The following is a 22,293-nucleotide window of genomic DNA, read 5'->3' as shown; positions in this document are numbered from 1 at the left end:
GGAGGTAATGGCCCAATGCCATCTACTAATGGACATTTTGGGGGGGACACATAACCATACATCACACAAGTGTCTGTGAGCCAGAGCAACAGAAGTGTGTAGTGAACCAAAAAAAAGTTTGACAAAGACATGCAAGGAAAACTTCTAGTGAAGTGCCAATATGAAAAAAATGAATATGGGCGTCATCAATAATGTCACTCCATTACCACTAATATGGTCTGTTTGGAAACCAGCAGGTAAACTGCCCATCACTCTTATCTTGTCTGATTTTTAGGCGTATCAGTAAGTTTTATTTATTTTTTATTTTTTAAGTGTGTTCATTAGATACAGTACAGCCAAAAAAGCGCTTTACAAAACTTAAAGGGAAAAATAAGATTAAGTGTAAAATGAAATGTGAAAAACATCATAGTCAGGCACAAACAGTAAAGTATTGACAGAAGCGTTGAAAGATAAAGTGGGGCTTTTTGAAAAGTATTTTCAGTCATTAGAGTAGTCCAAACTCTATTTAGTGCCATTCCATCTTCCCCCAGAAATAACAATCCTTAAAGTTCATTTCTAATTTGGAGGACACATTTCACAGAGAGCAGTCGTGACCTTTTATATACGGGCACATATCCCAGCTGGATTGCAAACACCATCAAAGTGCTTCCAAATCACTTCACCAAGCTTCTTATTGGCCCATTTGGCCACAATGAGTCAATGCAATCTGAGATGATTTGCATTTTCACTACCTTCTACACACAGCCATGCCAGCATGCCATCATCCCTGTCCACTCAAAACCGAATGTAATACACCTCTGACATTTTACTTCCATTCATTCATTCATTCCGTACCGCGCATCCTCGGCTAGACTGGTCACCAGTCAGCCATAGGGCAGACAGAGACAAACAACCAATCACACTCACAATCATAACCGTAACCTAGAATTCCCAGCGTTTCAGAGTTTATCTTTTACGTACTTTGAAGGTTAAAAATGCAGAGTGCATGCGCTGGTGGGTAAAAGTGTGCCATTGAGGCTAGTCACCAACCATGTGACGAGGACAAGTGGCCTTTGCAAGTAAAAAAAGAACCTCACTACTTGACAGATACTAATACCGTGTGTAAAGGGCCATTGTGTGATGTCTTCTCAAGGTCGGGCTTCACTGGAATCTTCTACAAAGGATGTATGTGGAATTCTGCACCCACATCAATGGTTTATCCCACCCATGAAGCCATAAGTTACAGCTAACATCCCTCCTTTTTTTATTTCCGGAGGGTTTTAAAAAGCCCACATGGGTGGATATTATGGATTCAAAGTTGAAGAAGCAGAAGAAAAAAAAATATCCCTGAAGGGAGAATGAATTGTTTTCCAATCTCATATTGACTACAAAAAAGGAAGAAAAAAAGCAACAATACAGAATAGAAAGAATGAAGGTCCATCCCTGCAGGAGTTGAGTGCTTTGCAAAGTAGAAAGTATGAAATTAATTGGTAATTTTCCTAAAAACATGTAATGTGTGTATGTATGTATGTATGTATGTAGAAACACAAAGTTGACGTTTTACTATACCACTTTGCTTTTATGAAAGTCAGCAAAAAAATTGAAGACATTTTTTGCCCCTAGTTTCTTAATGTCCCCTGTCATTTGCTCTGAGAGGTCGAGCAGCTCTGTAATCTGCAATAACCTTGAAATCGCTCTGCGTGTACAGAGCACTGAGGTGACAGACATGGTTCACTTTTGACTCTTTGTGTCTATATACTATGAATAAATGACAAAGTGGGCTGGACTATTTAGAATAGCAGTGCTACTGAAGGGAAAAAAAGTGTTTCCACATTTTAAATTGTTCTTTGAATCGAATGGCCAGTATTATGTCATCACCCTGGGCAACTCTCCACCTACAATCACAAATACCCCTCTCTAACACATAATTAACAACTTCATTTAACACTTAAGTAGAAATGTGGACTCTTGCCTCCAAAAACATGGACAAGTCAGTTTATTCAACTTTCAACTTTCAAAGTACTCAAAGACCTCTAACCTCTTGACACTGATTTGGGATCAAAATGGACTTCAGATTCTCAACCCTGATGTGATGTTTAGACAAGACCTATCCCACTGAGTCAAGCAGCCTTGTAAGGCTTGGGATATATTTAATGATACATGAGCCTTCCTCTGGTTAGTTGGCTGTTTAACCTTGATTAACTTTGAGTTGTCTTGTTGCCAGGCAAAAACTTGGAACTTGAACACCTATTTTGATATGGGAAAGAAATTACAATGTGTCCTTTCTTTACAAAGTCAAGTCAATGCAAAATAAATAAAAAAGAATAATTTTCATACCGCATCCTATTAACTGTAGCATCTTGGTTCTAGCTCAATGATCTATGACAGATGAGCTGTATCTGACATCTGTCTCCAATTACTCCTACTTTGCACTATCACATCTCTCATCGGCTTAACGGATATATTTTTATTATTTAGATTTTTCTTACTCTGCTACTAGGTCCAATCCAATGTAATATTCAGAGGAAAAATTTATATGAATATAACAGGATTAAAAATTGAACAATTTCAAGGTTAAAATGTGTGAAAAATGAGATTTTGGAGTCATTTTGGAAGTTTGTGATTCCTGCTGACAAAACTTTTATGAAATTGACTATTGGCTATAGGTTCAAATTAAAAGATTTTCAGATGGTGGTCTCCCTTGAGATTTTCTTCAATCCAAAAAGTGTGCCACAGCTCAAAAAAAGTTGAGAAACACTTGTATAGTCAAACAAAAAAAGCCAAAATGAAAGACCAAAGGCAACAAGGAACATTTTAATCTCATGGCGGATGGTGCCAACTCAGATGAACAGTCAAACAGAAAAACCCGAGAGATTTAATGAGCTTTGTAACCTGTGCAAAGAGGAGTGGGTTTACAGTATCATCTTTATCTTGACAATGCTTCTATAAAATCAGTGTTTGATCAGCACGGATTTCAAAAAATCACATTGGATTTCCACAATCTATCAAAAATTTACGTTTTCTGAACTTCTTTTCGTGACAAAAAGAGGCAATGATACTACAAAAATGGAAAAAAAATACAGGGTATGGAAAATTCGTATTTTAAAAGTGACTTCCTATCTAAACCTCCATCAAGCTTGCTCTGATTTTCTTTGAACAATGTTTTCTCCTTGCCTCTCTGCCATAAAGGACAGCATTTTATAGTGCATGACTAATAGTTGTGTCATAGCCTCGGTCTCCCTTCCCAATCCTTTTATACAGTCAGTGTTTTTCCTCACCCAGCTCCACGCTACCTGTGAGTAACGCCCACCTCCTCTGCCCAAATCTGCTCACCTTCCAACAGACCGGTAACTCATCCTAATCAGTCCAGCACTTAGCCGCAGTGCCAGATCATTCTCCACAGTGTGCCAAACCATCCCGCTATTTATCAGGCTAATCACCCAGTGTCAACTCAACTCCACGAATCCCCTATTGCCTGCCTGCTACTCTGCCCATCTTCAATACGTTAAATAGACTGTTGTCACATTTTCAAATCCTGTCCCTACATTTGGGTCCGAACCTCACCCTGCTAAGCTTTTGTTCTTAAACACACAGAAGACCGGTTCCAGGCGAACTTAGGGCTCTTGGGGTTATGTAGGGCTCAGCTTCGTTCTGGCAAAAGATGAGGTACAGTGACTGGTCAACACTAATCTCAATGTACACTTACACATGTAAATTATGTAAATATAGTCTACAATTAACTATGTAGACTATGGGTAGATGGTAAAAAAATAGTATACTTTTTTTTTATCTAATTGCAAACAAATAAAAACTGCACATAGGAGGTCAAGGCTTGAGATTCAACTCTTGATTATTTACTTTTGGAAAAACCCTTGTTCATCCAATGTATTATTGAATAATTCTTCATTTTTTAGCAGCAGCAGTCTTGTCTTAACCTTAAATTTCATTTCATTTTCAACAGCTTGTCCTCGTAAGTGTCTTGGGGGACTTTGGGGGAAAAGGTGAACTATACAGCCCAGACTGGTTGCCATCCAGTCATAAGGCACCCATAGAGACAAACAACCATTCACAGAACAATCCCACTGAGGGGAAATAATCCCATCGGATGGCCTAACCTTCATTTTTTTCCTTTATTAGACTACTCTGTGATGAACACTGCGACACCATCAAAACAGAAGTGGAATGTTGGGGAATAATAATAATAATAATAATAAAGCTAGGATTCTAAAAGTGCATTCATGCATTTTCAATTCTGAAATTGATTCTCACCTGCTTTAGAGTAGTTTCCATCTGTGGAAATGGTGAGTAAACAGCTGAGTGTCGGATGATCTTATTATCATATATACAGTATTATGGCTCTACATCAGAAATGGAATGAATAAAAATGAGAGGCAAGTAGTAAAAAACTAAAAAGAACGATTGACGTGAAAATGCATTAAAAATAAAGATATAAAGATCTACATACGTGCCTAGGTCTGAGAATCATGACGGGTCACATAGTTTCTTTGCTTTGCCTTAGTTGATTTCTCTTGCCGCTAATTTAGTTTTATTTCAAATATAATTTCTGCAAGCTTGGTGGAATATTCAGCATGGGAAAAAAACATTACTCCCTTTATTTCTTAAATTGAAAATAAACCACAAGAAGAAGAATTGACAGCATGACGAGGTCAGGAGGTAGAAAAAAATGTTTCATCTTTCCCTGTGTGCTTTTGGATCAGAAAGAGTCAGTGCCAAAGTTGGGAGTTTTTGGGAGGGGAAAAAAAACACCAGAAGCTGCAATTATTTGGGAGCATAGAGTCGTTTTTATTTTTTTGTGGCCTAAGATGTGAAGATATCAAGACGTGAGTGTGTCTCTGGGCAGTTGCTCTATTTTTTCTACTCTATGAGGATTTCAAGTCTACTTTGCTCTTATTTCTCTGAATCACATGAATCAAATTCTGTGATACAAGTTATAAGGCAAACAGGCACAAAAGACTCATCATTGTGTGTGGTTGATGCTTTAATAAATTCAGTTCAGCCACCACCCAAAATAATATTTAAAAATGACAAACAAGATGTGTCTGGTGTAAGAGAAAACAGGATTGCATTAATTAATGATATTCCCTGGGTCAAGAGGATAAAACCTAGGAGTGATGGAAGTGCAGGTGGGACATGGAGGTGCCTTCAATTTTGTAATCATGGGTCTTAGCAATTTGTCCTTCTTGATAGGCTAAAACAAAGTCTGATGCAACGATTTGGATTCATAAGGAAGTTCACTGACAGGTCTGGGGAGCCATGTTGTCGCACACAAGTGATTTTAAAGAAAAGGGATCTGAAAGTTTATCTCGGCACAACTCTTGACATGCTACAACAAAGACCTCAGACTCATCACTTTAATAATGAGTTCACATGAGGCAAAAGTCAGTGTGGTTCTTTTGCCCACACAATAAAAGTGCTAAAAGTTCCCAAGTTGCTACTAAGAATGAACAGTATGGCCTTACACTAATATGTTTTTGCACATCTGTTGGATTAAATATGTTGCTGTATACTCCAGGCAAGGTTTAAAAATGTAAAATGTTTGCACCCAAAACACTTAATGAGAGCACATTACAAGTTAGTCTTCATAAAAGATATTTTCATTGTGTTTTTGTTTGATTGAGGTGGGATTACCACAATGTCTGAGTCCTCTTTTATTTCTTACAATTTAAGATTTTCTTCTACTCCACACTGCAATGGGCGAGACAATGTTTAAAACAGTGTCTATGTTAATTCCCACAAAACCTTTGGTCTATAAGTAGTTCCAATCAAAAAGACAGTTCCTTCAAACTCATTGCCGATTAGAGCCGAGGTTTGATGCCCGGGCAAAGCAAAATACATGTTGTTTTTGCTTACTGTGCAGTTGTTTCTCGCTCTGTGTGTTGGATTTCATCTCAATGGCAATGACTTTTGTATTTCACCATTACAAAGGGCTTCCTGAATTGTCAGTCATCAACACAACGATGCCTGCAGACCAATATGTGTTAATCCAACTTAAGTGGCCTCAGTCAAATGGAAAACAATTTGGTACCAACGTAATTACATGTTTGTCATTTATTCAGGAGACCACAGGTGTTAAGCAATGTTTGCTTTGTGACACGATGTAAACTCAGCAGCTTGCTATCAAAGATACATGCCAACAGTTTATCCTGCATAATACATTCATTTGAAAATGGCCTGCTGCCCCGTCACAATTAGTAGTCTGGTGGAGCTTACCAAAGCTTCAGTCGCTGCCGTCCAGGTCAGAATGATTTGCCTTTATAAACTTCAGGAGAAATGCAACAGAAAAAAAACTTTTCCTTCAAATTTACCTATTGTCTTCATAGTCAAGATTGAAGGACATTAAGCCCATCTATAGCTCGATTCATCGCTTATAATGGACAAGTGCTTGCAGATACATTAGCAAAGTGCATACATTCATGAGTTGATTACAGAGGCACCATATTGAATTTAGAATCCCTGCTGCTATCTAATGGATCCAGTGTAAAGATATTCTATTTGAAGGTGTTTTTATTTGCATCATTGTGTCTAAAATGGGAGCATCAACTACTGAATTTGAAATTGTGCCGTTTCATTTTTATTTCCTGCTCATCAAAATGTATTATGTGTTAAGGATTGAAAGGCGAGTTTGGTTGCAGTCAGATGAGATATTTATTATTTTTTATTATGGTATTTATCATAATTTGCATCACCATGTTTAACTCACGGATGCTGCAAACAATGCTGATAGCATTCTTTGGTGCTGTTCAACTTTACTTCTATTTGTCATGTATTTATTCAAACACCGTTGCAATGTAGCTTTTCCAGTTTCGACGCCTTCATTTTGCCGTATCATACATAAAAGCCATGAAAGTGTTCCCAATAGTAAATAGTACTTCTCAAAATTGTCTTAAAACTTTGACAGAGTTACACATAGCACATTCAGAATCACTGCAATGAATTGCACACACACACACACTCAAACCACTAAACACACACATGCCTACTTCAGACTACAGACTGTGAAATTACTTGATCGGAGGCACTTGATACACATGCACTCAGCAAAAACGAAGAAGCTTTGAAATTTTCATAGTGTTATTTAACTCCTTGACACATTGAGGAAAAAAAGGCAAGGAATGTTTTCAAGTGGCGATTTTGTTTCTTTACTTTTTATGTCTTACCATAGGTAAGTTTAATGTTACCATGGAGCCGACTGGCCACTATCAATTACACAGATGTTAATCATGAATTATAGCACAAGAGGAAGCCTGCTTTATGCAGCCAATCACAATGTAAACGAAAGATTCAGTAAGAGACTGGAACTAGATGTCACATATAGTTTATATGACCTTTTAAAGCATATAATATTTTCTTAGTCCACAGTCTAAACCATCGAGGTACAATTGTGAACGTACCCCACAAAGAGGGTATAAAATAAGGCAGTAAACCAGTAACACTCCTGCATTTAGAGTCGGGAGGGACCGATAAGCACTGAAGTTGTTTTTCCATTTAAATTTGCTATCTCAGAAGAGAAGAATAACCTTGCTGTGGTGTGCTCATGAAATATTGTTTGTGATGAATTAGTCCTTGGCGGCCGTCTGGAATGTATGCACCCCCGGATCCATCTGATCAACAGAATATGTTTCAATTATTCACCCATAAAAGTCCAATGTCTTATCATAAGGGTCATGCTTTTCTAAAATGCCATTAATGTTTTATTTCAGGTGAAGTACGGCCACTTTGGCTTTGTGTGGGATGCGGCAGTACTGGAGTATGTCGCTAATAATGACGAGGATTGTTCCTTCTACACTGTGGGAAGCAATGCGCCAGACCGTGGCTACGGCATTGCGATGCAGCACGGCAGTCCCTACAGAGACATTTTCTCCCAGAGGTAGGAGTCACTCCCTCAAGGCAACACTCGATGGCATCATTGATTTTTCTTTTGAGAGATAATTGTCATGCAAATATATGTATTTACTTGAACAAATGTGGTAGCCAAAGCTTCCCAGGCCAGCTTTGTGTAAAAATGAAAAACTTTTCAGAGATTAATTTTCATATTTATTCTCTCCTTGTCTAAAGGTCATAGTTTTTTCTTTCCCATCAACACTTTAAATTCAGTTTGACAAAATAAAAAAGCTGTATTTCTAGTGCAGCTATCTGCGACAATTGCAGATTGCCTCTTTAGCCCTGGCAGCTACTATCAGCAAATGAAATTCTGCCCCTAAATATCTTCCAGGAGACAAGTAGCATTTTCTCAGCATTTGTAAGGTTATATGGCTTACTTGTAGCAATATGTCCTTCCTTTTCTGTGATAGGGTTACATTTCTTGTGACAATCTTAATCAATTTCACATCATTTGAATGCCTGGAATAACACTTTGGATCCAAGTGCCCAATTATAATTTAATCTTTAGCTATTTTTTTGTGCATTGTGCATTCCCAAAGAATTCAGATATTGATGTGTTTTAATGGAATGCATGAAACAAACTCTACACACACACATGCCTAATTTCAAGTGCATAACTCTGCAAATGCCAAAAATGCAGACTCACTCGTACATAGGGGCAATTTAGAGTATTCAACCAGCCTACCATACATGTTTTTGGAATGTGGGAGTATGAAGGGAGATCATGCAAACTCCACACGCTAAGATGATAACTTTGTTTGTAGGAACATAAGCTTAAGCAAATGGCATGTGATTGCGCTATACAAATCCAAATTACTATTATTGTCGCTAATAAGTGCTGAACAATAACCGATAATGGATTAATCATGCTTTATCCTAAGCATGTACATTTGCCCATCTAACAAAACGTGTTCTCTGTGCTGACTGAATTGCAAAAATAGCACACATGTTTAAAATAATAAAACCCTTATTGTTGTTCACATGTATTTTAGCAATTTGATTATTCGTACATTATATAGTAATAATGTACTGAAAAAGTAGCCTTTAGAGACAATATATTCACTTGTTTTGCTGTTTTCTGGTAAGGTCCTTAGACGCTTCTCAGCCCTGCATTGCAGCTGCAGTCTTATAAATCCAATGGTTTCTTTGTGGCCCATGCGTGGAGTGCTCTCGTCTTTATAGCACAGCCTTTTCTTTTAATGACTGTACGTGGGGACCACTGCATCAAGAGGGAAAATATAAAAGCTTGTCAGCATTGGGCTTTCACAGCTTAATTCAATTTCTTCTCTAGAAGTTAAATTGTATATTAGTGAAATAATACATTTGGCATGATTTTAGAGGGCGCCCCAGTAGCAGAGTGGTTTAGCGTGTCACCTTCACATTTCTGGGTATAAGAGGTTCGATCCCAGTCCTTATTGTGTGGAGTTTGCATGTTATCCACGACTATCCTCATAAGGTTTGCGGGGGTGCTGAAGCTGGAGCTCCCATGTGGTAGAAGTCGGCAAACCACATGTTACAACTAATACTGCTTTCCCTTCCCATGTGCATGCTTAACTGGAATAATAAAATCTCGGATCAAATAAGCAAATATGTGTTAGTAGCTAAACATGAATGCAGGCTTCTGTACAAATAGTAAGATGGAATATTGCAAGGCATGATACAGAGTGCAAATTGTTTTTTAAACAAAAACACTTGCTCGCAGACAAATAGGACATATTTAACTAAAGGCCAACATTTGCCTGTAGCTGTCATAGTCGAGCAACAGACATTCATTGTGGACACAAGGCGGCATATCTCGTGTTTGTGTCAGTCATTTCTTGTCTCTTCATTTACTTGTAATGCATTTACTCCACATGTCGGTACAGACAGAAAACAACAACAATGGAATTACATACAAATACTATTAACATTGTATTCATTTATTCATTCCCCTAACCCTTATCCTCACATGGTTACCAAGGTGCACTGGAGGGGGGAAAGAACTGTTTGCCCTTGTCCTACTGACATATGTGTGACAGGCTACTTCTATAACATATCCCAGCTAACTATGGGTGGCAGGTGGGGAACAGCCTGAATTGGTGGCCAGCCAATCGCAGGGCAGAAGGAGACAGACAACCATGTTCACACTCATAAGTAGGGGCGATTAAGATTGTCCAACTACTCTATGATGATGCATGTTTTTGGAATGTGGGAGTAAACCGGAATATATACACACATATACATATAAACACACATACATATATACACACACATAAACATATACACACACACATGTACACATACATATATACACACATATATACACATACATATAGACACACATACATATATACATACATATACGTATGGACATATATTTACATACATATATATATATATATATATATATATATATATATATATATATACATACATACACATAATACAGTATGTCAAGTGTTCCTTTTCTGGTGTATATCTTTGTCACAATATTTAACTCCCTCTCACAGCTTCTACCTGCAGCTCCCCAGAGGTAGTTTTAGAGACTAGGAAGGATTGATTGTCTCTGACACTTTAGAGAGAGAGGGTAGGCCATTGTCTTTAGAAATAGACAGCCTACTCTAACGTCCTCATTTTCAACCACTTTGTTGTGAAGAAGCCATTGCTAGAGGTCAGGTAAAGTGCTTCCATCGAAGTGTTGCAATAGGACAACAAATTCAGTGACTTGCTTTGATTTTGTCTGTGTGTGTTCGTTCAAAGTGATAGTCTGCTAATTCCAAATGATACCTACACACGCAAGTTGTTTGGGGGGTAAATTATTGCAGACGTAAAAAGTGAAATTAGTGTGTTGGGTTTAAATAATTTCATGTTAGTCCGCTATTATACACTCTTTAAAGACAATTTTTCATCAGAGTATGCTTGCAGTTCCTCATACTCGGCAGACTTCAACCTCCCAGATTTGCGCAAATCTTTTTTTTTTATTCCCTTCATATCAAGAACCAGCAGTGTGGCTCTATTGCGTCACATTTAACGGGTGACTGCTCTTGGGTGCAATAGATCATGCCAAGAATCGCACAAATGCTCCCTTTCAAATGTACGCCCTGGCCCATATGAATCATATTGCTCAGCAACTTGTCAGTACAGGTCTCCACTGGACGTGAAAGTGCCATTTTTACACTAGCGCAGGCCAATTAAAGATTCTCCTACACCAACACTTAAGAGGAAATAGCCCCAGTATTGACGACGTCGCCACCACGACTTTGTGTTTACATATGTCCCAAGCACTGATGTACATTTTGATAATTGTTAAAGAAGGAGAGGGAGATTATAACACCTGTGCAAAAGGGCTTTACAAGTTTTGGGGAAACTGGATAGTTCAATGTCATTACTTTGACTTGTGTGTAGCTGTCACTCTACAAAAACAGCAAACCATACAATATTATACCAATAGTTACTAAATTACTATAATTTCCTTCTCTTGCGTTCTTTCTGTTATATTCTCTGCTAGGACAAAACAGAAAGCTGTATAGCAGACTTTTTTTCCCGTCCTTCCTCTTTGCCTTTCTCTTCCCTGATTATTGTATTTATCTTCTGTCTTTTCTATAAAGCCAAAAGCCAAACGCTACCTTCTCCTTTCCTTTGTTTTTTGAATAAAGCAATTAAATTATACATGTCTAGTATAGATGCAGAGCAGCAAATGGGAGCAGTAGGTAGCTTGTACATAAATTTAATGTATGCAATTTAGATTACAAAATCATGGGTAGGACAAATACTTTATAATAATTTACTGTTTTGTTAAATGTTAAAAGGCTGTTCAATGAATTGACATTCTCAGCTAATCAAGCTTGAGTCTTTGTTGACTGAGGCCAAATTATTGTTGAATCTGTGGGGGATTCTAAGGGACCAATGAAAACCAAGTTAGATGTTTGTGGCACTTACAAACTGTTTTTCAATGCTCTTAGTATTCTGGCAAGCAGTGTGAGCAACAATACATTTGCTGAAATACTTTATTTAAAAATCTATCGATGAACTGACTTGTGAAAGTTTTATTATTGCCGACCTTGAAGAAAAACCCAATAAGCATCAGCATTTATTCTATAAAGTAGCTTTAATAGAAATGCACCATTGAAGCCCCCGTATAACTGTTTTATCTGAGAAAAAATCCTTCTTAGTCTCACGATAATTCTTGTAACGTGCAGACCTTATGTATAACATCCATAACTTCATGTTTACATCTCTTTCATAGTCAAGTTATCACATTCAAATGCCACTCATACACTTAGCGTGTTCCTTATTTTTTATTTATTCCTAATTAATGATGGCAAGGTCGACTGCTTACACTCTGTGTGTTAATGACAGTTAATGAACATTTGACTTGACTGTGCTGTTTATGCCGTACCAGCTTTGATGGTCTGCTCCACTTCACACACACACTCTGCTTTAATGAGGCCTAATTGAAAACTTAGAAAAAAAGGATGAAATCCTCCAAACTGTTAGTTATTAGACTTACCAAGCATTGCTAAGTTTGCTTAAGGGAGCAAAAACCTTTTAGCACACACTTTTAAGGCTTCCATATAAAAACGGGTTTAAGGGTCTGTCTTTAACATTGTCAAGAAGGCAGGACTATTTAACAAGGCAGTTTTGATGCACTCTGAGTTTAATTCTGGATGGCTGAACTGCTGTATGGACAATGCAATCTCAGTTACATAATAGCTGTTTTGAGTTAATTTCATAAACTCGAAGTAGTCATTTAATTTCGACATACGCTTGTGAAGCCCAACCATAAGAGGACCTCACCAATGGAATTCCAATGGAGTGCTGTATTTTGAACCCTAATTAAAATTAATATGCTTTATATTTTATTATTTATTATTTGTTCTTCATAAGTAACAATATTTCTACACACCGTTTTTCTACAAATAATAGATTCAATTTTTTTGGTGTTAGTCCCTGCTTACACCTTTTTTTTGTATTAAAACTATTTAGAAACAAGAAACAATGGGCATATGACAAACTGTTATAATCAGGAAAACACTGTTTACGTTTCAGTTCAGTGTGTATTGGAATTTATTTGACAATATATACTGTGCTTATTGAGTGAGTCCAGTTTGGTGGAGAAATTCCGAATGGCCTTATTTGATAGCCTGAGGATAGAAATGCCTCTCTCTGGCTGGCTCAGCTTTTAGAAAAATGCTGTTGATTTTGCTGCGTGAACACCATAGTTAAAATTGCCTTTTTGAAAGCTTCCTGCTTTCAAACGGACCAATCTGTGATAGAGTCCACTAGCTACAGTCCATTAAACAACCACATTAAGGATGTGTGATATTGACTTATTCACAGATTAATGCAGGTCACATTACAGTAAAGAGCATGATTATAATTTAATGGGCAATCTCTTTCAAAGGAGAGGCTTCCTTGATTAAGTGCTGGTTTCTCTATTATGTCACTTACTAAGCCTCAAGCAATAAAGTATTAAAACTGAAAAATGCGATACACCGTAATATGTGAAACTCTGTTGCTGTTGATATGAAATAACTTTCACCTCTTGCCGTGTGCCACCAATCCAGATGAAGTATATTCATTGAACTTCATATCTTTGTATTCATTCATTTATCTTATGTACTCCTCTTATGGTGCTGGGAACTAACCAACCTAATTATAGGTAGTTGCCAGCCCATTGCAGACTCACCATATTTCCAAACCTATTATATTTAACATATGAATTTTCTTAAGCTTCAATAGGCCTCCCCCATCTCGGTATTTTGTAACATTTTATTATGAATTCTGGTGACATTCTTCTGACTGGTGAACAAAGCTTTGATTGCGACAAATGTTTGTGGGTTCTATTCAGCTACATACAGACTAGAGGAGCAGAAAAAATATAGCTTTTAAGTTTTATGATGTAAATTGGAAACTTAAGTATGGGAGTGTTAGGGTATCTGTTTGAGAACAGAGATGGTATTTACATAATAGACAGAAACCAGCCTATTTGCTGCAAAAGCTTAAAAGACATCTCCAGGTCACAAGTAACATTGCTCAAGTGAAATAAATGTACTGTATATTAGAAATAAAATAAATATAGTTTTCTTTGAATGCATTAATATACTAAGATGACTGAATTCATATTAATGTCATAAATGTAATACATATATTTTTCATAGTTAGATTGTTTTTAAATTTACTCCAGGCATAAAAATAACTATTGGCAGATTATTGTGTTTTTTTTTTTAAAATTAATAATATAGTGAACACAGCATCAGTTATCGTAATATGTATCCGATTTTAATTTTGACGTGTCAGTCACTCACGTGTAATTTTGACATTCAAAGCAGTTTCCCTTTAAATGAGTAGATTCATGCCAATTACGCCACATGCAACTAAGGGACAAATCTTCCATCCTCTCTTGAATATGGTGAAAAAACTTTCCAAGAATAAAATCCTGGATGAATCAGACCCAGCGGCTGCAAGAATGCAGTAAACACTAGCAAGCCATATAAGACCCCGAAGATGATGTCAGTGTTATTTAGACCACTAAGTGAGCTGTCACACCAGTTTTGTTCACGTTTAAGGAGCTGACTTTCACATATTCATCTCAGAGACTGCAAAATCATTTTAGTTTTACATGTCCATATCCTGTGCACTTCTCCTACCTCCTTTCTGCTCATTTTGTTACATTATTGGTCAATTTCTTCCTTGTGTCTTCTCTCTCTCACGCCACCCCATTTCTCGGTAGTTTGTTGTCAGGTCTCCATCTCGATGAAACCTACTTTAATTTTCTCGCTCAATTTTCCATCATGTGCTATGAGTCAAACCAATCACTCCCCCTCCACCTTTAACCTAACAGTGACTGTTTTCTAGTTTTTTTGTGTTTAATGTCGGAGTAAGGGAAAATTCTTCGAGCCACTGCAAGAATATTTTGCTGTAGTCGTCTGGTGCTGCAGCATGACGACACTTTTAGGATCATTGGGGAGAGAATTACAATTATGTCTAACCGTTTCTGAAAGGCTTTAAACTCATGAATTATCATTAAACTCCCCTGCATGTTAGATGACATCTGCTACTAATTGAGGTAGACAACCAGTGATGTGCTTTTCTTTTTTACTCTATTGATAAAATATAAGATATGGATATTCGGGCCGAAATTTAATTTTTTTATTGATTGTCTTTAGATTTGAATTGGATTGGATTGGTTATTTGACCTGTGAAGTCAAATTGAGCATTATCGTGTTGAACTTTGTACAGTTACAATTACAGGAGATTTGTCTTGGATGTAAACCTTTCTTTAAATGTATACACTATACAATGTAGGTATTTTGCTGTACCTGAGAAAAATTCCAGTGAAATCGATGATCTATGTGGAAGTGTACCCTTGGCTCCTAGAGTCTTAGGAGGAAGCAGTAATTACATGTTAAAGGGAGCTGTCTGGCTGAGTTGACCAATACCAATGACCTGAAGATCATTTCGGCAGATGCAGACATTGAGATGACAGGTTGCTTTGTGATTTCTCACCATCCCTTTAAGTTTTTACCCTCCTCCTTTCATCTAAGCAGTTGTGTAGCTGCATGATTTGCTGTTTGTTTAGCATCCATCTTATGACAGTCCAGATAAGTTATAACATTTCGGGCTGTTGCAAATAGCTAGATGTTTAAACTAGAGACATTGTTTTCAAAGAACCTCCAAAGTTTTTAGTGTAGCAATTTTTAATCAATACATTTTGTAAATCAGATTGCCGTGGTAGTTTTCCTCACATATTAGTCTAAATGCGTACTCATATCCCCAAACCTAAACAATGATGATAACAAGAGTTGTCATTTACTTCCTATTGCATTGAGTTTATGATCATTTTTTTAAAACTCAAAACCTACCATATTTTCTCATTCATCCAAATCATCCACCCACCCGCTGCAATCAAGTAATAATGTTTGGATCACCCCACCATCAAGGCTGCTGCCCTCGAGTTGCCATGGTAACAACTAGTCCACCACTGCATAGAGTGAGAGCGACGAGTGAGATACCTGAAGCGCGCACACACTCTGACACACACATACGCTCGGCATTTGCCCCCACCAACACATTGGCAACCCTCTCCTCATTTGCTATTAACATCCAGTGGGAGTGTTAAAGTCATTATAGATTTTCCGAGTGAAATTCAACGGTCTTAATGCAAGGAGAAAGCAGGCACACGCACACACACATGCACACCCGCACGCACACACACACACACACAACAGCTGTTCCATGGAAACAATTCTACATGAGTATGCACTCAGTCAGATATCATGTTGGTTGCTACTGACTATTCAAACAAGAAAATGCACAATCGGGCTGACTGACATTATTGCTATAACCACACTTAATCAGACAAAAAGCTAATCTCCTAATGATTGAGGCTAACAATGAAAGTGAAATCTATATTCCAAGAATATTTGAGAAATGATTCTCAAATGCTAAAAAGACAATTTGATATTAAAGCATTTATTTATTCTATACACACAATATTCACATTTAGAATTAATGAGGGTGAATGATCCAGGTAAAAGAGCTGGAGAAAGGCCTAAGTAAAGGTTTATAGATGTGGCATGCGAAGAATTAAATGCATTGAATGGTGGAAAGGATAAGCACACTAGCCACAGTTTTAAGTAACATAAGCCATTTTATTTTAACAAGAGGTCATGTATATAAAAATTGATTTTTCACAATGACTCACAGTTCGAATGTTTTCTTTGCCATTGTTTCTGGATTTCTATTTTACAATCCAAGCACACTAGTGGAAATTCATATTTCTATTGCCTTGGTGACAGCTCAATAAAGTATATGTGATTTTGTATTTTTGGTCTCAGCGCAAGCCAAATTAGTGATCGAAACAGATGGTTGACCGCAGGAAACCTTTGACTGGAGCCATGTTTTTGTCAGGCTGCTGCACGGTGGCCTTTAATCCCGCCTGTCAGACACAGGTTCCAAATAAATGAAGCACAACAGTGTGAACAATCAGTTTAAATATAATTGTCATGTCTTTTTTAAGAACAAGATAGACATAGCTTTTTTTTAGGTGAATGTTGTAACCATTACACACAATGTCATCGGTGACATCAATGTTCAATGTCAACCATATAGTACATAACATTACAAAAATGTTGTCAAGGTATTTTCCTATACTTGATAGCTTAATGGTTGGTTGATTGGGTCAAACAAGAGTGTTCTTAACAAACCCACCAAATTTGAATTGAAGAAAAAAGGTCTTTGTGGGTGCTTCTGCAGATTGTGGCCATACCATGACCCATTCAATTGCCAGACGTTGACTTGGCACAACAGTAATTGTGTACTGTTAGGTACAAATTATTTGAAATTTAGCAGGCCCTTGGCAGTATTATAACTTAACCTAAGCATCCCACACCAGCCATCGCTGAAGCAAGAACCTTATGATGCGTTGCCTTACTGTATTAAAGCTCAAATAACATCAAGCACATACGAGAGATTATATATTTGAGGGAATTGGGGGCTCTAACATTTCCTCACAGTTTCATGGTGAACTAAATAACAAAAAGGCAATTAAACCACGGAACTTGCGGCACAGCTTGATGGTTTAGTAAATCAGGAAACTGCACATAAAACAGCCACTGACCGGGCTTGATTGTGCACTTAGCTTTACATAGTGATATGGATTGGCCAGAAAAGCACATGGTGACGTCATATAGATTGGTCTCCCATCAGTTGCAGGACACACACAGAGACAGATAACCATTCCACTTACACTCACAATGCCACCAAGTAGGATTTGATGGTGGCTATATTCATACATATTCCATCTTATTTGATGTTTTTAGAAACAAATCATTAAAATGAATAGTATGTACTTTAAGCAAATGTATCTGTTTCCAAGCATTGTATTTTTATTTATTCTATTCAGGAGTGAATAAATTAAAGTCCCTGTAAAGTGAAAAACATACAAAATTTAAAGAAAACATTGTTGTTGTTGCCTCAGGTGTGAAAAAAATAATGAAAAGTAACATCACTCTCTCCACTGTTGAATGCAGCCGGTATATCTTGAAACAACAAAGAACTCAACTGTCAATCAAATATCACAAATGCTGAATATGACGACACATCTTTACATATTTCCGCCACAACAATATACTGTATGAGATTAATAGCACCAATGCCTAGAATGACACTCTCTGAGTCATCGCAGGGCTTTCCAAGCCCTGATAAGAAGCAACAGCCACCAGCTAGGTCATGAGCTTGCAAGCTCCCTGAGGGCCCTCGAGGCTGACAAGTTGGGTTGGCAGCAGGCACGTCCGCTACATCATCACACCGCTTGGTGTTGAGACATTTCAAGGAAAATCAACCTTTTACTAAGCACTAAAGAGCCTTATTCAACCCCTGGCTTACACTACGTGCCATTCAAGTTTTACAAATACCCCACAAACTCTGCAACCGAAGCCAAAGCATCCGAATTGAACACTCCATCTTGAAACTGTGAACTAGACATGCAAAAAACTCTACCACAAAACAAAAATATACTTCAACCAAATAGTTACACGCTATGTCAGGCCTAAATGTAGCATTTCTTTTTTAGTTTTTTATATTTTATTTATCACTCATGCATTTAGGGAAAACAGCTTTTGGCAAAAGTCTAGAGGACAATTAGTGTCAAAAGATAGATGATGAGCTCCACAGGCAGACGACGTCCTAATAAAAGTAAGAGCTACGGCACTCTGCTCTGAATTGCAAATGCACACAATCTACGGTAATTCTTTTTTAGTTATTCTTTGTTGTTTTTGTTATGCCCTTATCTGTTATTGCGTGAAATGCCAACATATTGGTCTTTATTAACTGTGTGCTATCACAATAAAATAGAAGATACATGACTATGTCGCAGCATTATAAAAAATGTGATGCTCCAGGTATTGACATTTAATCCAGTCAATATTTTTTCTCTAGTGAATAATTTAAATCTAGTTTTGCTCTGCTCTTTATAAACTTTCATGATACAATACAACATATTCAGGGTCCTAAATTAATGAAAACTGTTTGGATCAAGACTGTTTGTGTGTTCAATTACAACCAAGACAAGGTAGTTAATGTCAAATGCCATTAATATTGTGGGTGGCTGGATAAAAGAATTGTCTTTTTTAATCCTATTACTATGTTTGAAATTCATTTTTAATCGCATAGGCCTAAAAAGTAATAAGAGGATATCGCCCAACAATAGTGACATGGTTGTATTGCTAAGCCTGTTTAGCAGATTCTCAATGAAACTGGCCTTGCTTCTACCTGTTATTGTCTAGGAAATTAATTATGTAAATATTCTGCTTGTTCATTTGCAACACTTGATGCCTGGCCATCTTGTGTGTTCCTTGTAAAGATGAGGGGCGTGTGCTATGATTGATGTCAGGGGGCTGTCACTGGAATTGCACTAAGGTTTTAAATCCTGAGGGCAATTCCATGTATTATCGGCAACATCTGCCCCGTTGTACATATAAGTGAAGGTATTTAACTTTGGGAGGGTCCTTATGACCCTCATTTGGCTTTATTTATGAGGATTAATGGGGGTTATCTTGTCCATGGAACCTGTGTTATTTGCTGGTATGATGAGCCTAAGCATTGTCTTTTTGCATTCTTAATTTGCCCTTCTCCTTTTAGTCCCTCAACGCCTCCACTCTATATCACCTTTTTTTTAAAACACCCAGCTAAGAGCAAACAGAGCTTTGAAATGCCTGTTTGTGCATGTGTGCACGCATCGCCTAGCACCCCAGAAACAGCGACCCACTAAAATCCTAAGCTGAAGGCTAACAGAGGGACCCCATCAACCTCTGAGCTGTATTCTCTCTGAAGCCATCAATCGCCAGACTCAGGCTAGGCTGCATAATGACATTGTGGCGGTGTACTCTTGCTGTGCTGCAAGACATATTAATGTTGACCACAATGAATTTGACAGCCCAATGTGATGTTCTGAGCTCTGGGAAGGAATTTAATGGAACAGTACTGCCCTCAAATGGAAAAGAAGCTCAACAGCGATTAGCACATCATTTGCAGTTTTCCCCCTACCCTCTGTTTTTTCTTTCCTGTTTGCATTCCCTTTTTTAATTATTTCAAATTGCAATTATATTAGTTGTACATTAATGATTCAATGAATGTTCAGATTGACTGTTGTATTTTTTCATCTCTTTGCATACCTGGCTCTTTTGATGAGCACATCTAGCTCTTTGCGAGCCTGTAATCTTCCTTTCTTCCTTTTGGAACTGTCTGGTTCGTCTGACATGAATGAGGAGCTGTGATGAGTTTATGTTGGATTAAAACATGAATCTTGGACATTTTGCGTGGAGACGTGTTGTAGAGCTCGCCTTCCAAGACTTGAAGCTGTTTGGTGTGATTGCGTTAGGTCTCTGCTCAGCCATCAGTGGGGCTATATAGCTCTTCCCTACTTAATCCCTAGCGAGTCGAAGCATTTTAAAACATGTGTAAGAAATTAAACCACAACTCACATTGATCATAACTTTTTGGGGATGTCAAATTGTCACCACAGGGAGAGCGAGACTCACCAAACGGCTGCTCTGAGAGGCAGCAGTCCACCTGTCTCGGGCACTGTTATGCAAAAGTCCCCCTGGTTAGAGTTTCCTCTTCTGGGAAATATGCACAATACCACACCGTGTTTCTAATTTTATTGTCCTAGTGGTGAGTGTGCAACTGAGCAACGGTATTGTTACATCCCAAGCAATAAAGTTAGGCTTTATTTTGTTGTTTCCTCAGAATTTATTTCAATAACAGCCCAGTGACTACTCCCTGTCACTCATGTTTGGCGAGTGATGGATAGAACTATATATACTTTGTACTGTATGTATAGTATTATAGTCTGGCTATTAAAATGTATTCACATTTCCTTGTGTTTTGCAAGCTATTTTAAAAAGATTCAATTAAAAAATTATGTTTTATCAGACCAGGGGAAAAATGCACTGACTTATTTGCATATTGTATAAAAGACAGATGCAAATCAGCACACAGAGTGGTGCCGATATAGCGTAGGCGACATGACAGGATGCGGGGAGAAGTTGTCATCCATTGTAAACATATTTGAAGTGACATGAACAAACACATCTACTAAACAATAACATTTTGGACCTTGAGTGATCGAAGGGCCCGTTTTTCCCTCATCACAAGATGAAGTCACGTTGCCCGTGCTATCAACTTGACAAAACTAATGTTGTTTCTGAGAACATAACCAAGGCCACACCACTTTTTCCCCCCCATTTCGAGTTTGGGGAAAAAAACATTACATTTAGTTTGTCGTTGCTGGATATTTGCCAATTCTCAGAGGTCGTCATTAACCCGTGTGCTTATTCTACGCTCCTAGAATCTTGGAGCTACAGCAGAATGGCGACATGGATATACTAAAACTGAAGTGGTGGCCAAAGGACAGCCCATGTGAACTCTACAACTCAATCCAATCCCGGAACAGCAATGCTCTGGACATCCATAGCTTCGCTGGGGTCTTCTGTGTCCTCGCAGCCGGTGTGGTGCTCTCCTGTCTCATAGCCATGGTGGAAAGTTGGTGGTCACGGAGGAAGGGATCCAGGGTCCCCTCCAAGGAGGTAAGCAATGGGCTTGGTGATGGGATGGGTAGCACAAACCAAAAAAAAAAAAAAAAAGAAAAAATTCCATGGCATTGTCGACAGTCGTAAATCAATTTACGGACTTGGAGTAAGAACAGAAAGCAATGATATGAATGAATGACACGTGAAGCGGAAAGATAGTAGAACAAATAGTCATTGGGTATAAAGCCCTGGAACTATCCAGAACATTACACAAAATGGGCACATTTATCTTCTTCCTCTTACTTGATTATTTTTCATTATTCCTGCTGATGTTTTTAATTTAAAATTGTGTTTTATTACTAGGTATACTTGACCACAAAAACAACAGCTTTTATCTTCAGGGGGTTTGTCTCTACCTCATTTACAATGCATAATTATTAATATTGCCAAAACAAATGCCACACTGTAAATTGTGACATATTATAATATTGAGCTTCTGACTCTCAATCAATATAATTCGTGGCATTCTTCAGATTCAATTATGCTTTGGATCTTCTAAACCAACAGTAGTCATGTCACCCTCTGTTAAATGCACACAGTAAATCATATAATATGCACCTTATGAAAATTAAAAGCCTACTTCTAATTATACTGTTTTAAATTAGTCCAGCTAGTTAAAAGGTTCGATCCAGGTGGTGCCTAGTGGCGTTTTAAAATACTATCACAATAACGTCACTTGTTTTGAAGAAGCTTTATTTAGTTCAGTGTTCACAAATTCAAAATGTGACCAAAAACACCCACTGTAAAGGGGATGAAGTCAACCACTCAGTTTAATTCAGCAGAAAACAGAGGATGCTAATATTGTTAAAAAAAACTGCTACAAACAACCCAGGGCTTTATC

At 37.7% G+C, this 22,293-nt stretch overlaps 1 protein-coding gene across 5 annotated transcripts in view; it reads left to right on the top strand.

The window, feature by feature from the left end:
- The window catches only part of LOC144215399 (glutamate receptor ionotropic, delta-2), a 230,902-nt gene that overhangs the window by 198,299 nt on the left and 10,310 nt on the right, over positions 1-22,293 (top strand). For all 5 annotated transcript variants that reach the window (XR_013330421.1, XR_013330422.1, XM_077744290.1 and 2 more), the window contains 2 exons: positions 7,701-7,867; positions 21,212-21,449. Coding sequence is in view for 3 of the 5 variants with exons in the window: in XM_077744290.1 (XP_077600416.1) it covers positions 7,701-7,867; positions 21,212-21,449 (405 nt within the window). In the remaining 2 variants the exon portion in view is untranslated. The remainder of the gene's footprint in view (positions 1-7,700; positions 7,868-21,211; positions 21,450-22,293) is intronic.

Source organism: Stigmatopora nigra, chromosome 22 (genome assembly GCF_051989575.1).
Source record: "Stigmatopora nigra isolate UIUO_SnigA chromosome 22, RoL_Snig_1.1, whole genome shotgun sequence".
NCBI classification, from domain to species: domain Eukaryota; kingdom Metazoa; phylum Chordata; class Actinopteri; order Syngnathiformes; family Syngnathidae; genus Stigmatopora; species Stigmatopora nigra.
Note: the sequence above shows the minus strand (reverse complement) of the source record. Positions and strands in the feature narration are given on the sequence as shown.